This window comes from Bufo gargarizans, chromosome 10 (genome assembly GCF_014858855.1).
Source record: "Bufo gargarizans isolate SCDJY-AF-19 chromosome 10, ASM1485885v1, whole genome shotgun sequence".
NCBI lineage: Eukaryota > Metazoa > Chordata > Amphibia > Anura > Bufonidae > Bufo > Bufo gargarizans.
The window spans coordinates 112580954-112607012 of NC_058089.1; the positions used below are offsets into that span (position 1 = coordinate 112580954).

A 26059-nucleotide genomic window follows, 5' to 3' on the forward strand; every position below is an offset into this window, starting at 1 on the left:
GAGGTATGATGGTGGTGTGATGGAGGTATGATGGGGGTAATGATGGAGAAGTTCTCTGCCTGATCTGCGGACATTCTCAGGTGGTTTGATGATTGTATTGAAAGAGAATGCGCCTGCGAGTACAGAAGGTGATGGGCGCTGCAATATTTTGTGCTATAATGTTGGGACGGGGGGGGGGGGGGGCAGAGAAGGGAAGAGAACACGCACAATAATTAGGAAGGCAGCGTGACTGTGGGAGGCCCTATACCAAAATCTGAAGAGGTTTTTAGAGATGAGAATTTCTGGAAAGTTTGGAACAATTGTGCAAAACCAGAACCATCCCAGATACTGGGCGACGGCTGCGGGGAGTCACTCCTGCCCAAGGTCACAGGTCTCGGAGGGACGAGGGTGACATGTCTGTCAGTTTACATCTGGAGATATGCGGTCAATGTCCCAGATGGGAATACACTTTCAATAAAGTTTATCTTATACTGTCTGCTGAGCTGTGTATCTAATCCTAACACACAGTGAGGTCCATAAATATTGGGACATCTACACAATTCTAACATGTTTGGCTCTATACACCACCACAATGGATTTGAAATGAAACAAACAAGATGTGCTTTACCTGCAGACTGTCAGCTGTAATCTGAGGGTATTTACATCCAAATCAGGTGAACGGTGCAGGAATTACAACAGTTTGCATCTGTGCCTCCCACTTGCTAAGGGTCCAAAAGTAATGGGACAATTGGCCTCTCAGCTGCTCCATGGCCGGTGTCTGTTATTCCCTCATTATCCCAATTACAGTGAGCAGATAAAAGGCTCCAGAGTTCTGTGCTATTTGCATTTGGAATCTGTTGTTGTCAACTCTCAAGAGGAGATCCAAAGAGCTGTCACTATCAGTGAAGCCATCATTAGGGTGAAAAAACACAACAAACCCATCAGAGAGATAGCAAAAACATTAGGCCTGGCCTCATGTTTGGAACATTCTTAAAAAGAAGGAACGCACCGGTGAGCTCAGCAACACCAAAAGACCCGGAAGACCACGGAAAACAACTGTGGTGGATGACCGAAGAATTCTTTCCCTGGTGAAGAAAACACCCTTCACAAGAGTTGGCCAGATCAAGAACACTCTCCAGGAGGTAGGTGTATGTGTGTCAAAGTCAACAATCAAGAGAAGACTTCACCAGAGTGAATGCAGAGGGTTCACCACAAGATGGAAACCATTGGTGAGCCTCAAAAACAGGAGGCCAGATTAGAGTTTGCCAAACGACATCTACAAAAGGCTTCACAGTTCTGGAACAACATCCTATGGACAGATGAGACCAAGATCAACTTGTACCAGAGTGATGGGAAGAGAAGGGTATGGAGAAAGAACTGCTCATGATCCTAAGCATGCCACCTCATCAGTGAAGCATGGTGGTGGTAGTGTCATGGCGTGGGCATGTATGGCTGCCAATGGAACTGGTTCTCTTGTATTTATTGATGTGACTGCTGACAAAAGCAGCAGGATGAATTCTGAAGTGTTTCGGGCGATATTATCTGCTCATATTCAGCCAAATGCTTCAGAACTCATTGGACGGCGCTTCACAGTGCAGATGGACAATGACCCAAAGCATACTGCAAAAGCAACCAGAGAGTTTAAGGGAAAGAAGTGGAATGTTATGCAATGGCCGAGTCAATCACCGGACCTGAATCCGATGGAGCTGCATTTCACTTGCTGAAGACAAAACTGAAGGGAAAATGCCCCAAGAACAAGCAGGAACTGAAGACCGTGGCAGTAGAGGCCTGGCAGAGCCTCACCAGGGATGAAACCCAGCGTCTGGTGAGGTCTATGCGTTCCAGACTTCAGGCTGTAATTGACTGCAAAGGATTTACAACCAAGTATTAAAAAGTGAAAGTTTGATTTATGATTATTCTGTCCCATTACTTTTGGTCCCTTAACAAGTGGGAGGCACAGATGCAAACTGTAGTAATTCCTGCACCGTTCACCTGATTTGGATGTAAATAGCCTCAAATTAAAGCTGACAGTCTGCAGGTAAAGCACATCTTGTTTGTTTCATTTCAAATGCATTGTGGTGGAGTATAGAGCCCAAAATGTTAGAATAGTGTCAGTGTCCCAATATTTATGGACCTGACTGTATGTGATACTGTCTGCTGAGCTGTGTATCTATTCCTGACATGTGTGATACTGTCTGTTGAGCTGTATCTAATCCTATCAGGTGTGATACTGTCTGCTGAGTCAGTGTATCTAAGTCTATCATATGTGATACTCTCTGCTGAGCTGCTGTATCTAATCCTGGCATGTGTGATATTGTCTTCTGAGCTGGAGTATATAATCTGGAGCATATAATCCTATCATGTGTGATAATTTATACTATCACGCATGATTCTCTCTACCATGCCAGTGTATCTAATCCTATCAGGTGTGATACTGTCTGCTGAGTCAGTGTATCTAATCCAATCATGTGTGATACAGTCAGCTGAGCCATGGTATCCAAGCCTGTCCCGTGCACAGTTCTACATTACAGAATAAAGTTCAGATATTCAGTTCATAAAGTCAGGGATCTGGAGACACAAGAGCGATCAGCTGCTCCTGAGGAGCCATTTTGTGTTGTGCTGTACATGATGACATCACGCTGTGTATAATACACAATGACATCACGCTGTGTATAATACACAATGACATCACGCTGTGTATAATACACAATGACATCACGCTGTGTATAATACACAATGACATCACGCTGTGTTTACACAATGACATCACGCTGTGTATAATACACAATGACATCACGCTGTGTACAATACACAATGACATCACGCTGTGTATAATACACAATGACATCACGCTGTGTATAATACACAATGACATCACGCTGTGTATAATACACAATGACATCACGCTGTGTATAATACACAATGACATCACGCTGTGTATAATACACAATGACATCACGCTGTGTATAATACACAATGACATCACGCTGTGTATAATACACAATGACATCACGCTGTGTATAATACACAATGACATCACGCTGTGTATAATACACAATGACATCACGCTGTGTATAATACACAATGACATCACGCTGTGTATAATACACAATGACATCACGCTGTGTATAATACACAATGACATCACGCTGTGTATAATACACAATGACATCACGCTGTGTATAGTATAATACACAATGACATCACGCTGTGTATAATACACAATGACATCACGCTGTGTACAATACACAATGACATCACGCTGTGTACAATACACAATGACATCACGCTGTGTACAATACACAATGACATCACGCTGTGTACAATACACAATGACATCACGCTGTGTACAATACACAATGACATCACGCTGTGTATAATACACAATGACATCAAGCTGTGTATAATACACAATGACATCACGCTGTGTATAATACACAATGACATCACGCTGTGTATAATACACAATGACATCACGCTGTGTATAATACACAATGACATCACGCTGTGTATAATACACAATGACATCACGCTGTGTATAATACACAATGACATCACGCTGTGTATAATACACAATGACATCACGCTGTGTATAATACACAATGACATCACGCTGTGTATAATACACAATGACATCACGCTGTGTATAATACACAATGACATCACGCTGTGTATAATACACAATGACATCACGCTGTGTATAATACACAATGACATCACGCTGTGTATAATACACAATGACATCACGCTGTGTATAATACACAATGACATCACGCTGTGTATAATACACAATGACATCACGCTGTGTATAATACACAATGACATCACGCTGTGTATAATACACAATGACATCACGCTGTGTATAATACACAATGACATCACGCTGTGTATAATACACAATGACATCACGCTGTGTATAATACACAATGACATCACGCTGTGTATAATACACAATGACATCACGCTGTGTATAATACACAATGACATCACGCTGTGTATAATACACAATGACATCACGCTGTGTATAATACACAATGACATCACGCTGTGTATAATACACAATGACATCACGCTGTGTATAATACACAATGACATCACGCTGTGTAATACACAATGACATCACGCTGTGTACAATACACAATGACATCACGCTGTGTACAATACACAATGACATCACGCTGTGTACAATACACAATGACATCACGCTGTGTACAATACACAATGACATCACGCTGTGTACAATACACAATGACATCACGCTGTGTACAATACACAATGACATCACGCTGTGTACAATACACAATGACATCACGCTGTGTATAATACACAATGACATCACGCTGTGTATAATACACAATGACATCACGCTGTGTATAATACACAATGACATCACGCTGTGTATAATACACAATGACATCACGCTGTGTATAATACACAATGACATCACGCTGTGTATAATACACAATGACATCACGCTGTGTATAATACACAATGACATCACGCTGTGTATAATACACAATGACATCACGCTGTGTATAATACACAATGACATCACGCTGTGTATAATACACAATGACATCACGCTGTGTATAATACACAATGACATCACGCTGTGTAATACACAATGACATCACGCTGTAACATCACGCTGTGTATAATACACAATGACATCACGCTGTGTATAATACACAATGACATCACGCTGTGCATAATACACAATGACATCACGCTGTGCATAATACACAATGACATCACGCTGTGTATATACACAATGACATCACGCTGTGTATAATACACAATGACATCACGCTGTGCATAATACACAATGACATCACGCTGTGTATAATACACAATGACATCACGCTGTGTATAATACACAATGACATCACGCTGTGTATAATACACAATGACATCACGCTGTGCATAATACACAATGACATCACGCTGTGTATAATACACAATGACATCACGCTGTGTATAATACACAATGACATCACGCTGTGTATAATACACAATGACATCACGCTGTGAGCTGTGTATAATACACAATGACATCACGCTGTGTATAATACACAATGACATCACGCTGTGTATAATACACAATGACATCACGCTGTGCATAATACACAATGACATCACGCTGTGTATAATACACAATGACATCACGCTGTGCATAATACACAATGACATCACGCTGTGTATAATACACAATGACATCACGCTGTGTATAATACACAATGACATCACGCTGTGTATAATACACAATGTTCTCTCCGCATCAGGAGGCCTATGAGAATGATAACAGGGAACATTAGACACAACTGCACCGCAGGGTTACCCTCCCTTCATTGTGGCCACGGGTCTTCTTGTAAACAATACAATTCTCTGGATGGAGTTGACTTCTCAAGATAAAGCAACCAAGTCTGAGAATCTGGGCGTGCACACCTGCCTGCGACCTCAGGAGCATCTTCTCTCTCCCTCACGTATACACCTGCAACCTTTGCCCATGGATCGCCTTATCTCTCTGTTTCCTATATAAACATCCAGCGAGAATCGGTCAGACGAGCTCTGAAGCATAGCATCCGGTGGAGCTACACCAAGCTGAACTCAGAAGACACTGTGACATCACCATTCCTAGAGTACACAGTTACCCAACCCCATGGCATCTTACTGCCAACTTACTGTAAACAACAGTTTCACAATATCAGCCAAAGCATGCCCACAACAGCACGGCCACAATCTCACCACAGCTGTGCCAGTGGAACAGGATGTGTGAGCACAGCTGGTGCCAGGACATGTTCACAACAGTGCCAGAGGAACTAGGTGCGAGAACAGCCATGACAGTATCAGATCACAGCCACCGCAGTACCGAAGCACATCCAAAGCAGTGCCAGAACAGTGGGGTGAGAGCATGGCCACCATAGTGCTACAGCATGGTCACAACAGTACCAGGGCATGACCAAAAGAGTACCAGAGTGATGCCACCAACGGGGCCAAAGCAGCTCTACAACAGGGCCTAAGTGTCCCCCTAAATTATGCTAGCCAGGGTAAATCAATAACAGTTCCACAACAGTGCCAGAGCAACAGGGTGAAAGCATGACCACCACAGTGCCAGAGCAAAAGGGCGAGAGCATTGCCACCACAGTGCCAGAGCAACAGGGTGAAAGCATGACCACCACAGTGCCAGAGCAAAAGGGCGAGAGCATTGCCACCACAGTGCCAGAGCAACAGGGTGAAAGCATGACCACCACAGTGCCAGAGCAACAGGGTGAAAGCATGACCACCACAGTGCCAGAGCAACAGGGTGAAAGCATGACCACCACAGTGCCAGAGCAACAGGGTGAAAGCATGACCACCACAGTGCCAGAGCAACAGGGTGAATGCATGACCACCACAGTGCCAGAGCAAAAGGGCGAAAGCATTGCCACCACAGTGCCAGAGCAACAGGGTGAAAGCATGACCACCACAGTGCCAAAGCAAAAGGGCGAGAGCATTGCCACCACAGTGCCAGAGCAACAGGGTGAAAGCATGACCACCACAGTGCCAGAGCAAAAGGGCGAAAGCATTGCCACCACAGTGCCAGAGCAACAGGGAGAGAGCATGACCACCACAGTGCCAGAGCAAAAGGGCGAAAGCATGACCACCACAGTGCCAGAGCAACAGGGTGAATGCATGACCACCACAGTGCCAGAGCAACAGGGTGAAAGCATGACCACCACAGTGCCAGAGCAACAGGGTGAAAGCATGACCGCCACAGTGCCAGAGCAACAGGGAGAGAGCATGACTGCCACAGTGCCAGAGCAACAGGGTGAAAGCATGACCGCCACAGTGCCAGAGCAACAGGGAGAGAGCATGACTGCCACAGTGCCAGAGCAACAGGGAGAGAGCATGACTGCCACAGTGCCAGAGCAACAGGGTGAAAGCATGACCGCCACAGTGCCAGAGCAACAGGACAAGAGCATGACTGCCACAGTGCCAGAGCAACAGGGCGAGAGCATGACCGCCACAGTGCCAGAGCAACAGGAAGAGAGCATAACTGACACAGTGCCAGAGCAACAGGGTGAAAGCATGACAGCCACAGTGCCAGAGCAACAGGACAAGAGCATGACCACCACAGTGCCAGAGCAACAGGGGCGAGAGCATGACCGCCACAGTGCCAGAGCAACAGGGACGAGAGCATGACTGCCACAGTGCCAGAGCAACAGGGAAGAGAGCATGACTGCCACAGTGCCAGAGCAACAGGGGCAAGAGCATGACAGCCACAGTGCCAGAGCAACAGGGGCGAGAGCATGACTGTCACAGTGCCAGAGCAACAGGGTGAAAGCATGACCACCACAGTGCCAGAGCAACAGGGTGAATGCATGACCACCACAGTGCCAGAGCAAAAGGGCGAAAGCATTGCCACCACAGTGCCAGAGCAACAGGGTGAAAGCATGACCACCACAGTGCCAAAGCAAAAGGGCGAAAGCATTGCCACCACAGTGCCAGAGCAAAAGGGCGAAAGCATGACCACCACAGTGCCAGAGCAACAGGGTGAATGCATGACCACCACAGTGCCAGAGCAACAGGGTGAAAGCATGACCACCACAGTGCCAGAGCAACAGGGTGAAAGCATGACCGCCACAGTGCCAGAGCAACAGGGAGAGAGCATGACTGCCACAGTGCCAGAGCAACAGGGTGAAAGCATGACCGCCACAGTGCCAGAGCAACAGGGTGAAAGCATGACCGCCACAGTGCCAGAGCAACAGGGCGAGAGCATGACTGCCACAGTGCCAGAGCAACAGGGAAGAGAGCATGACTGCCACAGTGCCAGAGCAACAGGGCGAGAGCATGACTGCCACAGTGCCAGAGCAACAGGGAAGAGAGCATGACCGCCACAGTGCCAGAGCAACAGGAAGAGAGCATAACTGACACAGTGCCAGAGCAACAGGGTGAAAGCATGACAGCCACAGTGCCAGAGCAACAGGACAAGAGCATGACCACCACAGTGCCAGAGCAACAGGGGCGAGAGCATGACCGCCACAGTGCCAGAGCAACAGGGCGAGAGCATGACTGCCACAGTGCCAGAGCAACAGGGAAGAGAGCATGACTGCCACAGTGCCAGAGCAACAGGGCGAGAGCATGACTGCCACAGTGCCAGAGCAACAGGGAAGAGAGCATGACCGCCACAGTGCCAGAGCAACAGGAAGAGAGCATAACTGACACAGTGCCAGAGCAACAGGGTGAAAGCATGACAGCCACAGTGCCAGAGCAACAGGACAAGAGCATGACCACCACAGTGCCAGAGCAACAGGGGCGAGAGCATGACCGCCACAGTGCCAGAGCAACAGGGACGAGAGCATGACTGCCACAGTGCCAGAGCAACAGGGAAGAGAGCATGACTGCCACAGTGCCAGAGCAACAGGGGCGAGAGCATGACCGCCACAGTGCCAGAGCAACAGGGACGAGAGCATGACTGCCACAGTGCCAGAGCAACAGGGAAGAGAGCATGACTGCCACAGTGCCAGAGCAACAGGGACGAGAGCATGACTGCCACAGTGCCAGAGCAACAGGGAAGAGAGCATGACTGCCACAGTGCCAGAGCAACAGGGAGAGAGCACAGCCACAAAAATGAATAACACTACTGCCACAGCTAGCATGCCCCATATTTGTGGCTTCTTCTCCTGGTTGGTCAGACTGTCCTGCATGGTAGGAGGCCACTCGGTGCAGACCTCTATATACCATCTTACGGCACAATATACAAGCATGTTATTCATCTTAGGAAAACACGAAAGAACGCTCAGTCATGTGACCTGACAGCACCAACTGAAACCGTCATCTCAACTCCCCCAATGCACTGTCCTCTGAAAACAAGAAGCTGTCGGATTTGGGAGTGCAGCTTTGGATGTGACTAGAGCATGATTTAACAGAAGACCAGGTAGTGTAAGTGAAGCAAAATCTGTAAACTACTGTAGACACACCGCGGGTTATCACACCAGATTGGTGACCACAGACCCGAAACCGAAGGAACCGACAACCCCCCTTCTCGTTTTGATCTTACGTTTATCTTCCTGTTTCGCGGTCACATGATCCTCCGAACTCGCGCTTTACCTTCTGGTTCCTCTTTATTGACAAGCTGAAGAGCCATGTAAACAGCTCAGGAACACAGAATCCGCTTCATCACGACCTGCCTTATACACTGCTCCAGTCACACCTAAAGCACAGCCAAATCGGCAGCACAAGAGAACAGCCACACAGAACAGTCTCGATTGCTGCTCATCACCCAGCTTTCCCAGAAGCAGATACAACAGACTGGTATCTCCTAAGGGCTCATGTGCACGACCGTATGTATTTTGTGGTCCGCAAAAAAATACGGATGACATCTGTGTGCCAACGGAACAGCTGGCCCTTCATAGTACAGTACTATCCTTGTCCGTAATGCGGACAATAATAGGACATGTTATATATTTTTGCGGAACGGAAAAACGGACATACGGAAATGGAATGCACACGGCGTAACTTCAGTTATTTTTGCGGACCCATTGAAGTGAATGGTTCCGCATACGGTCCGCCAAAAAAAAACAAAAAAAGGAACGGACACGGAAATAAAATACGTTCGAGTGCATGAGCCCTAACACAGCAGCAGAGTACCCTCCAGTGTGAGTGACCGCTCGGCCACAAGGTGACCCCGGGGTCAGAGGCAGTGACCGCCCGGTAAACACTTCAGGTCAATGTGCGTAATACCGAAAGCAGAAGTTTATGCCCAATCATCCGCAGCGTTCACTATGGAAGACGAATCACATGGTCCCATTCACCTAAACAGTTACTCCCTCCCACCCCCTTCTATAGGGTGTGACCCCCACCGGGACACGCTTCATTGTCAGAAAACCACTTAAATGTTACAGTTCGTCTTATATTACACTCACACCCAAAGCTGCATTCACAACTCTGCTGCTACATCTGGCCACACATAAGATACAAGCTGGATACACCCACCAATGATCTCGTCTATGGGGGCGTCCCAATGGCTGATGGGAAAGAGGGATTGGGCATGTTGGCTCCTGCACCGATGACTCTCTAGGGCACAGATTTCCTGAGCGCGGCCCGGCAGCAGGCGGCTGATCAGGCGGTTCTTCCTGTTCCGGCGCTCCAGGTTTCGATGAAATGTTCCTTTCACTGAACACCAAGACGTCACACCAGCACCCACATATCTAAGCTGAGCCTCTGTATCCAATCCTATCATGGGTGATACTGTCTGCTGAACCAGTTATCTACTGTATTTTTCAGATTATAAGACGCACTTTTTTACCCCAAAAAATTGGGGGGAAAGTGGCAGCGCGTCTTATAGTCCGAATGTTAATGACGCTTCCATTATGGAAGCAGTCGTTAGCATGCGGGAGGCATGGAGAGGTGAGAGCAGGGCTGCCGAGTCTGATGGTGGCTGGGGGATCCGATCTGAGGCTGATTTGGGCTGGGGGGGGGGGTCCGATCTGAGGCTGATAAGGTCTGATTGGGGGTATGATTTGAGTCTGATGGGGGCTGGGGGGGTCTAACTGGGGGCTGATCTGAGGCTAATGAAGGCTGGTGGAGTCTGATAGGGGTCTGATCTGAGGCTGATAAGGTCTGATTGGGGATATGATTTGAGTCTGATGGGGGCTGGGGGGGTCTAACTGGGGGCTGATAGGGGCTGTCCCATCTGAGGCTGATTGGGTCTGATCTGAGGCTGATAGGGGCTGTCCCATCTGAGGCTGATTGGGTCTGATCTGAGGCTGATAGGGGCTGTCCCATCTGAGGCTGATTGGGTCTGATCTGAGGCTAATGAAGGCTGGAGTCTGATAGGGGTCTGATCTGAGGCTGATGGAGGTTAGGGGGTCTGATGGGAGGTTGTTTATATCCAGACTGAGACTGAACTCTTGTCCTGACCTAGTTCTGCTCACACGGATTAGGGTTTGTTACAATGTATCAGTGTAAGTAAAAACAATAATAAAGGAGTGACGTTGCCCAAACTTGCAACATCTCAAGTACCATTGATACTATTGTTGTGTTTATAATACAATCCTAAAGTGCAAAAATCAGGGCCGAACCAGAAAAAAGGGATAACGGGCGGCTGCGGCGAAACTATGCAGAAAATGTGAAGCTGCGTGTAAAATCTGCAGATCAACAAAACATCATGGCACACACAGAGCAGCCGTCCCATCAGCCACTGGGCCATGAAGCTGACAATCTAATCTGCTTTAGGCCTCCTGCACATGACGGCATCCCTTTTTGTGGTCTGCAAATCGAAGATCCGCAAAATACAGATGTGATCTGTGTACATACCGCAATTTTCCTGGGACCTACTGTAAAAAAAAAAAAAAAAAGCCTATTCTTGTCCCCAAACGGACAGGAATAGAACAGGTTCTATCATTTGCAGCCTGGGCACACGGACCCAGAAATGAAATGCGGATCGGGCACGGACCAAAAATGCAAGAGTCTTTAAATCAGCGTTATTTGGGTCACACTGCGACGGCGGAGATTTCGCTGCTCGTATTTCATGCTCAGGTGCATTTGTCATTGACACAGCTCACACCCACGTGTAACAGAGCGTCCGAGCCTTGAACTGACCTGCACAACCACACCCATCAGGCACACAAATCACTCTCACCTCTGCCATACCTGCTTGGAAATTTATTACAATATCCTGACCGGAGCCCTACTGAATACAAGCACTCCCACCCCGTGTCCTGCCTGGAGCCCCCCTGAATATTACTCCCACCCCGTGTCCTGCCTGGAGCCCCCCTGAATATTACACCCACCCCGTGTCCTGCCTGGAGCCCCCTTGAATATTACACCCACCCCGTGTCCTGCCTGGGGACCTCCTGAGTATTACACCTACCCCGTGTCCTGCCTGGAGCCCCCCTGAATATTACACCCACCCCGTGTCCTGCCTGGAGCCCCCCTGAATATTACACCCACCCCGTGTCCTGCCTGGAGCCCCCTTGAATATTACACCCACCCCGTGTCCTGCCTGGGGACCTCCTGAGTATTACACCTACCCCGTGTCCTGCCTGGGACCTCCTGAGTATTACACCTACCCTGTGTCCTGCCTGGAGCCCCCCTGAATATTACACCCACCCTGCCGTGTCCTGCCTGGAGCCCCCTGAATATTACACCTACCCCGTGTCCTGCCCGGGGACCTCCTGAGTATTACACCTACCCCGTGTCCTGCCTGGGGACCTCCTGAGTATCACCCCAACCCTGTATCCTGCCTGGAGCCCCCCTGAATATTACACCCACCCTGCCGTGTCCTGCCTGGAGCCCCCTGAATATTACACCTACCCCGTGTCCTGCCTGGGGACCTCCTGAGAATCACCCCAACCCTGTATCCTGCCTGGAGCCCCCTGGATATTACACCCACCCCCATGCCCTGCCTGGTGCTTTCCCCCACTCTGTGTCCTGCCTGATACTGCCTACACCACATACCAGCTCCATTCCAGAGCTCAGTGCCACCCTGCACACTGACAGATGGCACGGTGAGGGACATAGGAGATTATACTGAGCGGGACTGGGTAAGTGCTCACAGACTCATCATAACCTGGGCTCTGCCGACAGGTAGCCATGCCAGGTAACCCAACGTCCTCCACACATGGGACACACCTGTTACCACCACCAGCTCTCCTCCGGCTGCCTCGCCCTCCTACAGATGATGGCTGGACTGTCCCCTATAGAAGTGACAACAGCTGCTGCTCACCATAAGGATGGCTGGGAACACAGTGACGATGACAGGACGTGCAATAGTCACCTATAGGCAGGACAGGTGCAAAAGTCCCCTACAGATATGACAGGACAGGTGCAGTAGTCCCCTATAGATAGGACAGGTGCAGCAGTCCCTTATAGATAGGACAGGTGCAGTAAATATAAAGGACAGGTGCAATAGTCCCCTACAGATATGACAGGACAGGTGCAGTAGTCCCATATAGATAGGACAGGTGCAGTAGTCCCCTATAGACAGGACAGGTGTAGTAGTCCCCTATAGATAGAACAGGTGTAGTAGTCCCCTATAGATAGGACAGGTGCAGTAGTCCCCTATAGATGACATGACAGGTGCAGTAGTCCCCCATAGACAGGACAGGTGCCGTATAGATGACATGACAGGTGCAGTAGTCCCCTATAGACATGACAGGTGCAGTAGTCCCCTGTAGATGGGACAGGTACAGTAGTCCCCTATAGATGGGACAGGTGCAGTAGCCCCCTATAGATGACATGACAGGTACAGTAGTCCCCTATAGATGACATGACAGGTGCTGTAGTCCCCTATAGATAGGACAGGTGCAGTAGTCCCCCATAGACAGGACAGGTGCAGTAGTCCCCCTATAGATAGGACAGGTGCAGTAGTCCCCCATAGACAGGACAGGTGCAGTATAGATGACATGACAGGTGCAGTAGTCCCCTATAGACATGATAGGTGCAGTAGTCCCCTATAGATGGGACAGGCGCAGTAGTTCCCTATAGATGGGACAGGTGCAGTAGCCCCCTATAGATGACATGACAGGTGCAGTAGTCCCCCATAGACAGGACAGGTGCAGTATAGATGACATGACAGGTGCAGTAGTCCCCTATAGACATGACAGGTGCAGTAGTCCCCTATAGATGGGACAGGTACAGTAGTTCCCTATAGATGGGACAGGTGCAGTAGCCCCCTATAGATGACATGACAGGTGCAGTAGTCCCCTATAGATAGGACAGGTGCAGTAGTCCCCCATAGACAGGACAGGTGCAGTAGTCCCCTATAGATGACATGACAGGTGCAGTAGTCCCCCTATAGATGACATGACAGGTGCAGTAGTCCCCCTATAGACAGGACAGGTGCAGTAGTCCCCTATAGATGACATGACAGGTGCAGTAGTCCCCTATAGATGACATGACAGGTGCAGTAGTAGTCCCCTATAATGACATGACAGGTGCAGTAGTCCCCTGTAATGACATGACAGGTGCAGTAATCCACTGTAGATGACATGACTGGTGCAGTAGTCCCCTGTAGATGACATGACAGGTGCAGTAGTCCCCTATAAGTGGCCCCTCACCTGCGGTGCCGGCTCCTCCATCTCGCCCACATAATACTGCTGTAGCCAGCGGAGCGCATTGTCCGAGTGCCGGTGCGGCGGTCCGTCCAGGTCCCGCTGGATGTCGGTCCCGGCTCGGTCCTGCAGCAGCTGCTCCCCCCCGGGATGTAACTTGACGAAGCTAGACACATCGTAGACGCTGCTCCCCCGGAGGAGCCAGCAGGCGCCCGCGGAGCACTGGCCCCGGAGCTCGGCGGCTGTTACCCGGCGCGCAGCCATAGACTGTGAGGTACAGAGTGTCCAGCCCGGCGGCGGCCGCAGTCACCCATCGCCGCCTCATCTGCATCTCATCGAATATTCAGAGGGCGGGGGCGGGGTCGCGCAGAATACCTAATGAGGGAGCGATGGAGGAGCGCACCCGGCTCTGCACTACCCTCTAGAGGCCGCGGCGCCGCACTGCAGCTGCACACATAATATCCCCCCCCCCCCCCCCCCCCCCCCCGCTGGAGGTCCCCTTTAAGAAGTAAGAACAGACCCCTGCAGGGAATTTATTGAGAAGCTAATGGTTCATTGCAGAAAAGACACATGGTCCTTTGTGGTGCTTCTGACTAATTTCTAGATGCCCTAAAATGATAGGGTGTGTGCCCTGAGAGGTCCCCTTAAAGGCAATGCTAGGAGTCGTAGTTACATCACAGTTGGCTGCATTCCTTCCATATTACAAATCCCATAGTAAAAAATAAATAAAAAAGTCGATTAAAGGGACGGTGCAGATGGTGATGGGGACACTTTGTTTGCTCTCCATATTTCACCTCTCCATTGTCTTCTGATGGCCAAAGTCCTCATGAATTGATCCAGGACTTATGTCAGGTCCACGGGGAGGCAGTTATAGGAATCCATCCCGCCCCGCCGACCTGTCATATAATGATTAACACGCTGGAAACCGCCTTGGGAGAAATTTCTAGAAGTCCCCAAAAAATTCATACAAAATCTGAGCCTTGTAGTTCTACAGCAGCTGCAGAGCCCATGATATTGTCCCTGAGCTGCTGAGAGCGCCACCTAGTGGCCGAAGGAGCCTTGTATTGGATTCAGTCTGATGTTAGCCCTCAAACTGGTGTAATTAAGTTTTGCAACTTTCTCATGGACTTTGTGCCTCAGTTCCTAGCCATCTTTCACATCTCGGCTTGCTGTCAGTGAACGGAATCATTCTTGCTTAATTCCAGATGCTGAGGGTTTGTTACAGTTGTATGATATCCAGTCTGGACAGACAGTCCTCTGGGGGACACAAAAACCTGATTCATCCGGTGCCACATCCCGGGGGGGCGGTCTGCCATAGGATCCATTACACCGCCGTGTATTTTGTGATGCCACGCAGCCCGTCACTCGTATGGGATGGGATGGGGACCATAGCGTGTCTTTGGCGCCCCCATAGATCGCCCCACAAGGTTTGGAGCGGGTTCCTGTCGGCTCAGCAGAGAGACGGACGCAGTGGGAGACACTTGGGCCAGTGTTGTGCCAGGACAATGAGGGCATGTCTTGCCAGTCACAGCTGGCGCTTAGGATGCAGGGGGGCACCTTTACTGGAGTCCATTGTCCAGATCTGGTGATGATCTTCATGCCAGCCTCCCTCTCCTAAACAGCCCAACAAGGGCCCCATTCACAGAGGATACTGTGGGCTTTGACCCTTCCCCTGATGGAAGAAAAAGAAGTGTCGCCTTGCGCCCGCTCCGTGGGTCAGCATTTATGGAGTCGCTTACAGCTCGCCACCTGCTAAATACTTGCACACAGGAAAATTCCTTTAATCTGGCATCAGTTATGACATGTCTGGATCATCAGAATTTCTGGATGATCTGGTCATGCTTCACGTCATTGCTGCGCAGTTTTGCTCAATGATTCATAACTGCACTGTATAAAATCCGCCACCAATCCACCATAGGCTGAGGCTCCACCATGCTTTACACTGCAGTTGTTTCCTCCGGCAGGCAGGGGCAGTGCATTGGGAGCTGATCTGCACTGTGGTCCATATGGATGTTCATGTTTTCAGTCCATGATAGGTTATAACGACAATGGCCAAAGCCCAGAAATCAGGATCAGGATAATCCTGCAGCTCTGCTCCCTACAGAACCTGGGGGCTGGTGTATCTAATCCTTCCGTGTGATACTGTCTAATGTACTGGTGTATCTAATCCTTCCGTGTGATACTGTCTAATGTGCTGGTGTATCTAATCCTTCCGTGTGATACTGTCTAATGTGCTGGTGTATCTAATCCTTCCGTGTGATACTGTCTAATGTGCTGGTGTATCTAATCCTTCCGTGTGATACTGTCTAATGTGCTGGTGTATCTAATCCTATCCTGTGTGATACTGTCTGCTGAGCTGTGTATCTAATTCTTCCGTGTGATACTGTCTAATGTGCTGGTGTATCTAATCTTATCATGTATGATACAGTCTGCTGAGCTGTGTATCTAATCCTATCCTGTGTGATACTGTCTGCTGAGCCGTGTATCTAATCCTATCCTGTGTGATACTGTCTGCTGAGCTCCTGTATCTAATCCTGTCATGTGTGATACTGTCCGCTGAGCTGCAGTATCTAATCCTATCCTGTGTGATACTGTCTGCTGAGCTGTGTATCTAATCCTATCCTGTGTGATACTGTCTGCTGAGCCGTGTATCTAATCCTATCCTGTGTGATACTGTCTGCTGAGCTGCAGTATCTAATCCTATCCTGTGTGATACTGTCTGCTGAGCCCCTGTATCTAATCCTATCCTGTGTGATACTGTCTGCTGAGCTGTATATCTAATCCTATCATGTGTGATACTGTCTTCTGATCTGTGTATCTAATCCTATCCTGTGTGATACTGTCTGCTGAGCTGCAGTATCTAATCCTATCATGTGTGATACTGTCTGCTGAGCCGTGTATCTAATCCTATCCTGTGTGATACTGTCTGCTGAGCTGTGTATCTAATCCTATTCTGTGTGATACTGTCTGCTGAGCTGTGTATCTAATCCTATCCTGTGTGATACTGTCTGCTGAGCTGTGTATCTAAACCTATCATGTGTGATACTGTCTGCTGAGCTGTGTATCTAATCCTATCCTGTGTGATACTGTCTGCTGAGCTGTGTATCTAATCCTATCCTGTGTGATACTGTCTGCTGAGCTGCAGTATCTAATCCTATCATGTGTGATACTGTCTGCTGAGCCGTGTATCTAATCCTATCCTGTGTGATACTGTCTGCTGAGCTGTGTATCTAATCCTATCCTGTGTGATACTGTCTGCTGAGCTGTGTATCTAATCCTTCCGTGTGATACTGTCTAATGTGCTGGTGTATCTAATCTTATCATGTGTGATACTGTCTGCTGAGCTGTGTATCTAATCCTATCCTGTGTGATACTGTCTGCTGAGCTGTGTATCTAATCCTTCCGTGTGATACTGTCTAATGTGCTGGTGTATCTAATCTTATCATGTGTGATACTGTCTGCTGAGCCGTGTATCTAATCCTATCCTGTGTGATACTGTCTGCTGAGCTCCTGTATCTAATCCTGTCATGTGTGATACTGTCTGCTGAGCCCCTGTATCTAATCCTATCCTGTGTGATACTGTCTGCTGAGCTGTGTATCTAAACCTATCATGTGTGATACTGTCTGCTGAGCTGTGTATCTAATCGTATCATGTGTGATACTGTCTGCTGAGCTGTGTATCTAAACCTATCATGTGTGATACTGTCTGCTGAGCTGTGTATCTAATCGTATCATGTGTGATACTGTCTGCTGAGCTGTGTATCTAATCTTATCATGTGTGATACTGCCTGCTGAGCTGTGTATCTAATCTTATCATGTGTGATACTGTCTGCTGAGCTGTGTATCTAATCCTATCCTGTGTGATACTGCCTGCTGAGCTGTGTATCTAATCTTATCATGTATGATACTGTCTGCTGGGCTGTGTATCTAAGCCTGTCATGTGTGATACTGTCTGCTGAGCTGTATCTAATCTTATCATGTGTGATACTGTCTGCTGAGCTGCTGTATCTAATCCTGGCATGTGTGATTCTTCTGTCTAATGTGCCAGTGTATCTAAGGCTACTTTCACACTTGCGGCAGAGTGATCCGGCAAAACGTATGCCAACTGATGGCATTTGTAAGACTGATCAGGATCCCGATCTGTCTTACAAATGCATTGAAATGCCGCATCCGTCTTTCCGGCATTTATTTCTTTCCCTTTTTTTTTCGGTCTGCGCATTGAGCCCCTGTGTCGGAACTCTATGCCGGAAATGAAAACCGCTGGTGTGAAAGAACCCTAACCTATCATGCGTGATAAGACAGTCAGTTCCGAATGTTCAATCCTACTTTGAGCGCTGCAGGTTTCAGGCGAGGTGGGTTCTATTCACATCGAATTCCAATCTTCATAATATTAAAACCGCGCTGCTCACCAGAGAATCCACTCAGACCCGTTCAGCTTGCGTCGCCATTAATCAATGCGCCAATCACTGGTTCCTTGCCTCACATCCACCCACCCGTCCTATAACGGCCGAGGCAGATAGGCAAAGATAGTGAAGCAGCGCAATGAGATTTTATCACACACCAGTTTTTATTATACTCACAAACATGCGAGGAATATCGGCAATAGGCATAGAAAACAATGGAGGCGGTGATCGACGGGAAACCACCTGGACTGTTTTCTATGCCTATTGCCTATATCCCTCCCATGTTTGTGAGTATAATAAAAACTGGTGTGTGATTAAATCTCATTGCGCTGCTTCACTATATTTGCCTATCTGCCTCGGCCGTTATAGGACGGGTGGGTGGATGTGAGGCAAGGAACCAGTGATTGGCGCATTGATTAATGGCGACGCAAGCTGAACGGGTCTGAGTGGATTCTCTGGTGAGCAGCGCGGTTTTAATATTATGATGTATCATGTGTGATACTGTCTGCTGAGCTGTGTATCTAATCCTCTCCTGTGTGATACTGTCTGCTGAGCTGTGTATCTAATCCTGTCCTGTGTGATACTGTCTGCTGAGCTGTGTATCTAATCCTATCCTGTGTGATACTGTCTGCTGAGCTGTGTATCTAATCCTATCCTGTGTGATACTGTCTGCTGAGCTGTGTATCTAATCCTATCCTGTGTGATACTGTCTGCTGAGCTGCTGTATCTAATCATATCCTGTGTGATACTGTCTGCTGAGCTGCTGTATCTAATCCTATCCTGTGTGATACTGTCTGCTGAGCTGTGTATCTAATCCTCTCATGTGTGATACTGTCTGCTGAGCTGTGTATCTAATCCTCTCATGTGTGATACTGTCTTCTGAGCTGCTTATCTAATCCTGTCATGTGTGATACTGTCTGCTGAGCTGTGTATCTAATCCTGTCCTGTGTGATACTGTCTGCTGAGCTGTGTATCTAATCCTATCCTGTGTGATACTGTCTGCTGAGCTGTGTATCTAATCCTATCCTGTGTGATACTGTCTGCTGAGCTGTGTATCTAATCCTATCCTGTGTGATACTGTCTGCTGAGCTGCAGTATCTAATCCTATCCTGTGTGATACTGTCTGCTGAGCTGTGTATCTAATCCTGTCCTGTGTGATACTGTCTGCTGAGCTGTGTATCTAATCCTATCCTGTGTGATACTGTCTGCTGAGCTGTGTATCTAATCCTATCCTGTGTGATACTGTCTGCTGAGCTGTGTATCTAATCCTATCCTGTGTGATACTGTCTGCTGAGCTGTGTATCTAATCCTATCCTGTGTGATACTGTCTGCTGAGCTGCTGTATCTAATCATATCCTGTGTGATACTGTCTGCTGAGCTGTGTATCTAATCCTGTCCTGTGTGATACTGTCTGCTGAGCTGTGTATCTAATCCTATCCTGTGTGATACTGTCTGCTGAGCTGTGTATCTAATCCTATCCTGTGTGATACTGTCTGCTGAGCTGTGTATCTAATCCTATCCTGTGTGATACTGTCTGCTGAGCTGCTGTATCTAATCCTATCCTGTGTGATACTGTCTGCTGAGCTGTGTATCTAATCCTCTCATGTGTGATACTGTCTGCTGAGCTGTGTATCTAATCCTGTCATGTGTGATACTGTCTGCTGAGCCCCTGTATCTAAGGCTACTTTCACACTAGCGTTCGTCGGTCCGCTCGTGAGCTCCGTTTGAAGGGGCTCACGAGCGGACCCAAACGCCTCCGTCCAGCCCTGATGCAGTCTGAATGGATGCGGATCCGCTCAGACTGCATCAGTCTGGCGGCGTTCAGCCTCCGCTCCGCTCGCCTCCGCACGGACAGGCGGACAGCTGAACGCTGCTTGCAGCGTTCGGGTGTCCGCCTGGCCGTGCGGAGGCGTGCGGATCCGTCCAGACTTACAATGTAAGTCAATGGGGACGGATCCGTTTGAAGATGCCACAATATGGCTCAATCTTCAAGCGGATCCGTCCCCCATTGACTTTACATTGAAAGTCTGGACGGATCCGATCGAACGCTAGTGTGAAAGTAGCCTAATCCTATCCTGTGTGATACTGTCTGCTGAGCGGTGTATCTAATCCTATCCTGTGTGATACTGTCTGCTGAGCTGCAGTATCTAATCCTCTCATGTGTGATACTGTCTTCTGAGCTGTGTATCTAATCCTATCATGTGTGATACTGTCTACTAAGCTGTGTATCTAATCCTATCATGTGTGATACTGTCTGCTGAGCACTGTATCTAATCCTATCATGTGTGATACTGTCTGCTGAGCTCCTGTATCTAATCCTATCCTGTGTGATACTGTCTGCTGAGCTGCTGTATCTAATCCTATCCTGTGTGATACTGTCTGCTGAGCGGTGTATCTAATCCTATCCTGTGTGATACTGTCTGCTGAGCTGCAGTATCTAATCCTATCATGTGTGATACTGTCTGCTGAGCGGTGTATCTAATCCTATCCTGTGTGATACTGTCTGCTGAGCTGTGTATCTAATCCTATCATGTGTGATACTGTCTTCTGAGCTGTGTATCTAATCCTGTCATGTGTGATACTGTCTGCTGAGCTGCTGTATCTAATCCTATCATGTGTGATACTGTCTGCTGAGCTCCTGTATCTAATCCTATCCTGTGTGATACTGTCTGCTGAGCGGTGTATCTAATCCTATCCTGTGTGATACTGTCTGCTGAGCCGCTGTATCCAATCCTATCCTGTGTGATACTGTCTTCTGAGCGGTGTATCTAATCCTATCCTGTGTGATACTGTCTGCTGAGCCGCTGTATCCAATCCTATCCTGTGTGATACTGTCTGCTGAGCGGTGTATCTAATCCTATCCTGTGTGATACTGTCTGCTGAGCCGCTGTATCTAATCCTCTCATGTGTGATACTGTCTTCTGAGCTGTGTATCTAATCCTATCCTGTGTGATACTGTCTGCTGAGCTGCAGTATCTAATCCTATCCTGTGTGATACTGTCTGCTGAGTTGTGTATCTAATCCTATCATGTGTGATACTGTCTACTAAGCTGTGTATCTAATCCTATCCTGTGTGATACTGTCTGCTGAGCTCCTGTATCTAATCCTGTCATGTGTGATACTGTCTGCTGAGCTGTGTATCTAATCCTGTCATATGTGATACTGTCTGCTGAGCTGTGTATCTAATCCTATCCTGTGTGATACTGTCTGCTGAGCTGTGTATCTAATCCTATCCTGTGTGATACTGTCTGCTGAGCGGTGTATCTAATCCTATCCTGTGTGATACTGTCTGCTGAGCCGCTGTATCCAATCCTATCCTGTGTGATACTGTCTGCTGAGCGGTGTATCCAATCCTATCCTGTGTGATACTGTCTGCTGAGCTGTGTATCTAATCCTATCATGTGTGATACTGTCAGCTGAGCCGCTGTATCAGAGCCTTTCATGTGCGATACCGGGTCAGACCCCCACACAGTACTACATCCCCCATCATGTAACAATCCAGAATTCCTGGCTGCGTCCAGGCGGTGACAGGTGGAAGGTGCGGTGGACCCGCCCTGCTGTATAATTTATCCGTTTCATTCAGTCGGCGGTGTAATGTGAGATTTACACACTTCTTGAGATCTCACGCGGACACCTGATACACCGCCGAGGGTGGGGGTCCCTATATTAACCACCGGTCCTGGGAGGTCCGCAGACCAGACGAGTACCCAGGTCAGAGTCGCCTCCAGCCGGTGTGAATAATGGCCACGTTCATGCCTGTGAGTATACGCCTTGTGCACTAGCGGTGTGAATGGCGCCACATGCAGGGTGGTGGTGGGTGCTGCAGAGCGGGGGGCGAGAAGATCACATATACTGTCTATAAGGGAGCGCCGTGGGGTCCAGCCTGCTGCTGGTTTATACCGCCAGGCTTCAAATCCCCCCACCCTCAGGCCAGTCATAAATATTGGTTACTCCCATGGGGAAGGAGCCGGCCTTAAAAGCCCCCCTTCTATGTCTTTGCATCCACAGGGATAACGAGCCTAGACCCCAGACTGATACATTGTAGCAAACAGATGTCTGCTGCTGCTGTATCACAGATGAAAGAGATATCCCCATGGTTAGGATGTAGCATCACTTTGTGACTGAGGAGGGGTCCAGTCACTGTGACCTCCATCGATCCTCGGAGTCGGAACGAAGGGGCGGGAGCGGCGTTCTAGCGCGGCGCCTCCTGTCCTTCGTTTCCCAAACACCGTGAAGGGATGCAGCATTACGGACCCTTCATTCTCAAGATAGGCGGAGGTCCTAGCGACTGGACCCCCTCCTCGATCATAAAGGGATGCTACATCCCAACGATGGGCAGATCCCTTTAGGGCTCATGCACACGACCATAAGTATTTTACAGTCTGCAAAACACGGATCCACAAAAAAAACACAAAAAAAAACGGATGACATCCGTGTGACGTCAGTGTTGCATATATTTTTTTTTTGCGGATCCATTGTAACAATGCCTGTCGTTGTTCGCAAAAAGGACAAGACTAGGACATGTTCTGTACATATATATACGGAAATGGAATGCACACGGAGTCATTTCCGTTTTTTTGCAGACCCATTGAAGTGAATGGTTCCGCATACAGGCTACAAAAAAAAAAAAAAACGGAACGGACACGGAAAGAAAATACGGTTGTGTGCATGAGGCCTTAATCTGTGACGTATCAGCAACACAAATCTCCTTCCGCTCCTGATAGTTTGCTACAATGTATCAGTGCAGGTTTATAATGTCTCCGTCTGGAGCGCAGGCTGTTTATCCTAAGACTGCCAAACCCTCATGTGTTCATCTATTCAGTGTCAGCAAGCAGAGATCCTAACAATGGCGACAATTTAGAAACACGGTATATTAGAAAGTCGCAGAACAAAACTGGAGGCGACTTCCGCTTTCCTGGTGTGGGACCTTGACTCTTCACCTCACTGATTGCCGTCTCTCTTCGCAGTATGCCTCATGCCATGGCAATAAGCCCGCGCTGCAGCTCATGGGCATGAACAAGAGAGGTTTTTCATTTTTGGGGACCCCGCCGTGTTTAGTGAACCGACGCCAGCGAAGCGAAAGACCGAAAACTGAACTGACCGTGATGCAGCTCACACATCTCATCAGAGATCTCCGGCAACTGCCCGACGACAGCACCGACCAGGGGTCTCAGGGCGGCCCGGGCAGGTGAGAGGCCGGGCATAGCACATGTGAATGTGGCCCTATACACAACCCACATGGAGGGGGGGGGGCGCCTTCCTATGATCAACACCTCCCAAAGCCTGGAGACTGTACGTAGAGTGACCGGCGTCACCACCCCTGGGAGAAACCCTAGAATACTACTGCAGCTCCAGCACTACTACTACACCCAGCAGATATGCATATTTGTAATACATGACACGAAGGAGCGGCTGTCACCGACACAAAAGCTTTGATTGTTCGGGGTCTGCTGAGACCCCCACCGATTCCTAGAACAAGGAGAGAGAGGCTCCCATATCACACGCGCTCTCCTAACTCCAGTAGACAGAATTGAGACGCCCCCAGAGACTTTCTATTGAGTCCGTCTCCTGCAGTGAAGAGAGTGCAATATGAGAGCGCTTCTCTCGTCCTGTTCTAGCAATCGCTGGGGGTCTCACCGATCAAAACTTCTGATACGTCTATATAACATATCAAAACTTTTCTACAAACTCAGTGACCCTTTATGCATGATATTGTAATACACTGTCAGCACTGTGGAGGTCACGCCCAGGACGCCCTCTGTATTATGTGCACAAGCTCTGCAGTTCTGACAATGAACGACAGCGCAGCAGGTGATTGGGGGGCAATCAAGAAATCAATTAGTAAACCAAGGTCAGCGTCATCAGTAGTACACATGTAGTAATGCTGGATGACACCGATCCTGAGTTACATCCTGTATTATACTCCAGAGCTGCACTCACTATTCTGCTGGTGGAGTCACTGTGCACATACATTACTTATCCTGTACTGATCCTGAGTTACATCCTGTATTATACTCCAGAGCTGCACTCACTATTCTGCTGGTGCAGTCACTGTGTACATACATTACTTATCCTGTACTGATCCTGAGTTACATCCTGTATTATACTCCAGAGCTGCACTCACTATACTGCTGGTGCAGTCACTGTGTACATACATTACTTATCCTGTACTGATCCTGAGTTATATCCTGTATTATACTCCAGAGCTGCACTCACTATTCTGCTGGTGCAGTCACTGTGTACATACATTACTTATCCTGTACTGTTCCTGAGTTACAGCCTGTATTATACTCCAGAGCTGCACTCACTATTCTGCTGGTGCAGTCACTGTGTACATACATTACTTATCCTGTACTGATCCTGAGTTACATCCTGTATTATACTCCAGAGCTGCACTCACTATTCTGCTGGTGCAGTCACTGTGTACATACATTACTTATCCTGTACTGATCCTGAGTTACATCCTGTATTATACTCCAGAGCTGCACTCACTATTCTGCTGGTGCAGTCACTGTGTACATACATTACTTATCCTGTACTGATCCTGAGTTACATCCTGTACTATACTCCAGAGCTGCACTCACTATTCTGCTGGTGCAGTCACTGTGTACATACATTACGTATCCTGTACTGATCCTGAGTTACATCCTGTATTATACTCCAGAGCTGTACTCACTATTCTGCTGGTGCAGTCACTGTGTACATACATTACTTATCCTGTACTGATCCTGAGTTACATCCTGTATTATACTCCAGAGCTGCACTCACTATTCTGCTGGTGGAGTCACTGTGTACATACATTACTTATCCTGTATTATACTCCAGAGCTGCACTCACTGTTCTGCTGGTGGAGGCACCCTTATAATGCAGTTCTGGCATTCAGGAGTCTAGAAAAGCTGGGTGGCATACTATTGGACTTCTAACCCAGTAGATTCCTCCTTTTACTCCAGGGCCGTCAGAGGTGTGCCCCGCCGCTGCCATCCTGGGATCTTTGGCCGTCACTGTCTGTTCTGCATCCAGGATCGTAATAAACAAAAAGGATGAGAAAGAAAACGTCACAAATTCTTCACAGGACGCCATTTTCTGCTGACGAGCGGCAAAATATTCCAGCCACCGCTCATCACAAGGGCCTGAAGCCACCTTTCCACATATCACGTTCCACTCTCATAGTAAAGACATGAAGAATCAGGATGCTGGGGGTTGTAGGCGGATAATGAGAAATAGGCTGACGTTAAAACTGAGCAACCGAAACCAGAGGAGCAACTACAGAGGATGCAGTATACCAGGGCTGCAAGTGAAGGAGGCGCCACCACAAAGGGCGAGATCGTGTAAAATAAAAATGTCGCTGAATGTAAATGTAATAAAATGAAACCTAAATATCAGTTAATAGTGTCACCTCGACCTGATGAGGAGAGATCAGCGGCGTCACTGGCACAGCTCATCTCTGGTCATTCACAGATCGCATTACTAAGAGGAAGCAGCTGCAGTGTGTACTATGCTGTTCTACAAACACCTCAGATGCTGCAGAACCTCATAATATATACCTCAGCTGCTGCAGAACCTTCTAATACACACTTCAGCTGCTGCAGAACCTCCAAATACACACCTCAGCTGCTGCAAAACCTCATCATACACACTTCA

The 26059-nt window shown here is 48.3% G+C and overlaps 1 protein-coding gene across 2 annotated transcripts in view; it reads right to left on the reverse strand.

Moving 5' to 3' along the window:
- The window catches only part of FA2H (fatty acid 2-hydroxylase), a 65690-nt gene that overhangs the window by 37011 nt on the left and 2620 nt on the right, over positions 1–26059 (reverse strand). The window contains exon 1 of one of the 2 annotated variants that reach the window (XM_044269944.1): positions 14022–14327. The exons of the other annotated variant lie outside the window; for it this stretch is intronic. Coding sequence (XP_044125879.1) covers positions 14022–14279 — 258 coding nt within the window. The 5' untranslated portion in view covers positions 14280–14327. Of the gene's footprint in view, positions 1–14021; positions 14328–26059 lie in introns of those variants that run through there. 2 annotated transcript variants of the gene reach the window in all.